The following is a 3,471-nucleotide window of genomic DNA, read 5'->3' on the forward strand; positions in this document are numbered from 1 at the left end:
ATTAAGTTGTATAAAATCATAATTGCTTATAAAGGAAGTGAAATTTTAAAAAAAAAAGTTATAAATAACTCTTAGATATTAAATATAAATTTGCATTTTATAGTAAAAACTTACACCAAAATAAAAAATAAGAATTTTTTTTATAGATACAAATTGACATTTTTATAGATTTTCTTGTGTTTTATAGTTCGTTTAGCAAGCCCAAAAAATCAATTTTCTTTGTTGGGCTTTTCTCTTTTTTCCCAATAACTTTTAAAAAACGCCACGTAGGCGTAGCCCCCCAAAATTCAAATTGTGAGGTAACAACAAAAAAGCGCCCCAACCAAGAAAATGATTGTTGGGAAACGTTCAAATCTCATTTCCTCATCAATTACAATTACGTTGGCCTAATAACCAGAAAAGTCTTTCCCACTCCCACAGAAAACGAAAGAATAGACCAGGGGAAATCTCTTTCACTCAACCAAACATTTTCAAGAAAATATCCCCACACATTCACACTCTCACAGTAAACCCACACAGAGACTTTGAAAATCCAAGAGAGTTTAGGGAATGGAAAGAAAGAATATTAGAAGTAGTCTTTGAGTTTCAAATCTGAGAAAACGATGTCGTTTGCACCAGAGAAACCTGAAAACCCTAGCCCAAAAAAACGACCACCAAGCTGGTCAGACCTGTGGCTCAAAAACACTAAGCCTCTCAAGCATGTTATCTTCACAATGCAACTCCAATCTCTCTCTTCTCCTATCACTCCCACCACTAAAAACAACAGCAACAACAATAAAAACACCAAATCTCCCAAAATCCCCAAAACCCAAATCCCCATTTCCAATTTCCCCAAATTCCCAAACCCTAATTTCAATTACCCGAAATCCGAGTCCGACCCGACCCGGAAACTCTCCGACCAAACCCTGCTCCAAATCCTCTCCAAACTCCCAGATTCCAATCACAACTCGATCTCCCTTGTTTGCAAGCGCTGGCTTAACCTTCAAGGCCGTTTAGTTCGGTCTCTAAAGCTCTTATCTTGGCACTTTCTCGAATCGGGTCGGTTGGTTTTTCGGTTCCCAAATCTGACCCATGTGGATTTGGTATCTGGGTGTTTCTTCTCTCCTCGGAATTCTGGGATTTTGTTGACGAACAGGGTGTTTTCGATGCATTTGGGATCCGGGTTTTCGACGAAATGGAATGAGCTTTGTGAGGATAGTTTGTTTCCTGTGGAGGTTATTGATAGAGGGTTGAAAATGCTTGCTTGTGGTTGTCCTAACTTGCGTAAGGTTTCGGTCATAGGAGCTAGTGAGTTAGGGGTTTTGAGTTTGGCAGAGGAGTGCATGACATTACAAGAGTTGGAATTGCATATGTGTAATGATGATGTTTTGCGTGGCATTGCAGCGTGTACTAATTTGCAAGTGTTGAGGTTGGTTGGGAATGTGGATGGATTTTATGGGTCATTGGTTTCGGATATTGGATTGACTATATTGGCACAAGGGTGTAAGAGGTTGGTGAAGCTTGAGCTCTATGGTTGTGAGGGGAGTTTTGATGGGATTAAGGCTATTGGGCAGTGTTGTCAAATGTTGGAGGAGTTGAGTATTTGTGATCATAGGATGGATGATGGGTGGTTGGCGGGGTTGTCGTATTGTGAGAATTTGAAGACTTTGAGGTTTCAGTCATGTAAGAGGATTGATCCGAGTCCCGGGCCGGAAGATTATTTGGGTTGTTGCCCGGCTCTTGAACGGTTGCATTTGCACAAATGTCACTTGAGGGATAAGAAGAGTGTGGGAGCGATGTTTATGCTGTGTATGGCTGTGAGGGAGATGGTACTTCAGGATTGTTGGGGATTGGATAATGACATGTTCAGCTTAGCTAGTTGTTGCAGGTAATGGGTTCTTTTACTCTTCTTCTGAAAAAAGGGGGTTTCTTTTACTCTGTTTACTTTTGTTGCTACATAAAGCTACAAGGCAAATGAATTTATACTAGTGGTTGAAATTTTAGTATTTATAGTGTTTATTCACATTTGTAATGTTGTGTAAAGTTGATTCACTTGTTTACACAAACTAGCTTCTAATCAATTTTATGCATAACATGCTGAATTACACTAATAATGATGTTAGGTTGTGGATTTTGCTATGGGCTCAACTGAATATAGGAATAACTATGTTTAGAGTTGCTTCCACTGACCTATGACTTGCCAATATAACGTGTAATTATCTGGTTAACATTTATTAAGATTACTTATTAAATATCTGCATGAAGTGTTCTTCAATAGTAAGAATAATGGATCTTGTTTTTCTAACAGGAGGGTGGAGTTCTTGTCTTTAGAGGGATGCTCATTGCTAACTACCGAAGGTCTGGAGTCTGTAATTCTTTCCTGGAAGGAGCTTCAAAGCCTTAGAGTTGAATCCTGTAAGAATATAAAGGATAGTGAAATCTCTCCTTCACTCTCAACTATGTTCTCTGTTTTTAAAGAGTTGCAATGGAGGCCAGATACAAAGTCTCTTCGTCCATCTAGTGTATTGGGGATTGTAATGGGAAAGAAAGGTGGTAAATTTTTCAAGAGGGAGCGTCTCTTCGTCCACTGATTCTTGTGGAGACTGGAATAGGAAAGAAAGGCAGTAAATCTTTCTAGAGAGTGGGAGACATGAAGTTGCACTTGAAAGCCAGAATCTGCAGCTTGAGCTTGCATAATAGTTCTTGACTTCTCATCGTGAAGGCTGTAACAATATTCTGTACTCATTATGGTAGTTTGATGGTTAGAATAGATGCAGATGTTAACTCAGGAAGATTGTAAACACAGTACATTTTGCCTTACACCCGTCTTATAGCTCATGTTTGGGTGCCATTTTCAACACAATTTTGATTTGCCACAGTGCAAATCTTCTAGTTCATGTCTATTCTCAAGTCGACAATGCTTTAATTGCTTATTACATTATCAAACTACCTTTTTCTCTAATAAATGCATCCCTTTCAGAAGTCGGTTTGTATTTACTAGATAAAAAGGTAGTATAAGAATTAAAAAAAAAAAAAAAAACCATGATCAAATATCCTTGTTATATGTCTTGTTGCAGTTTATTATCTATCCAGGAGGCTTTTAAGCATGACAGACCTATATGCTAATAATAAATTAACCATAGCTGAAGATTGGTTTTTGGAGGTAGGAAATCCATGGTGCTTTATTGCAAGTACTGCTGCATTAGGTTATTATGGTTTTGATTTATGACATGGACATGTTTTGTTTTAAGAATCAGCAAATTTGAGGGAGGCGAATTCAAAAGAGTGATGCTTATTTACTTCTCAAAAGATATAAGAGATAAGAGTCAGGAGTAAAGAACACTGGCTTTGCTAGAATCCAGGGCGGAGGCACATGTAACATTTGGGGGGCGATTCCCCCCCCCCCCCCACAACCACTTTGAAATCCCTTTATAATAATGGAAAATGCTAATAATTCATTTTAGGAAAGTTTTGATACCACTTTTATGAGAA

At 38.2% G+C, this 3,471-nt stretch overlaps 1 protein-coding gene across 1 annotated transcript; it reads left to right on the top strand.

Moving 5' to 3' along the window:
• The first annotated feature begins 369 nt into the window (after nucleotides 1–369).
• On the top strand, nucleotides 370–2,876 carry LOC115960518 (F-box protein At5g51370). Its single transcript, XM_031079448.1, has 2 exons — nucleotides 370–1,867; nucleotides 2,288–2,876. Exons 1-2 carry the CDS (start codon nucleotides 603–605, stop codon nucleotides 2,568–2,570), a joined length of 1,548 nt encoding a protein of 515 aa, XP_030935308.1. The 5' UTR covers nucleotides 370–602; the 3' UTR covers nucleotides 2,571–2,876.
• The last annotated feature ends 595 nt before the right edge of the window (nucleotides 2,877–3,471 follow it).

Source organism: Quercus lobata, chromosome 9 (genome assembly GCF_001633185.2).
Source record: "Quercus lobata isolate SW786 chromosome 9, ValleyOak3.0 Primary Assembly, whole genome shotgun sequence".
Taxonomy (NCBI): Eukaryota; Viridiplantae; Streptophyta; class Magnoliopsida; order Fagales; family Fagaceae; genus Quercus; species Quercus lobata.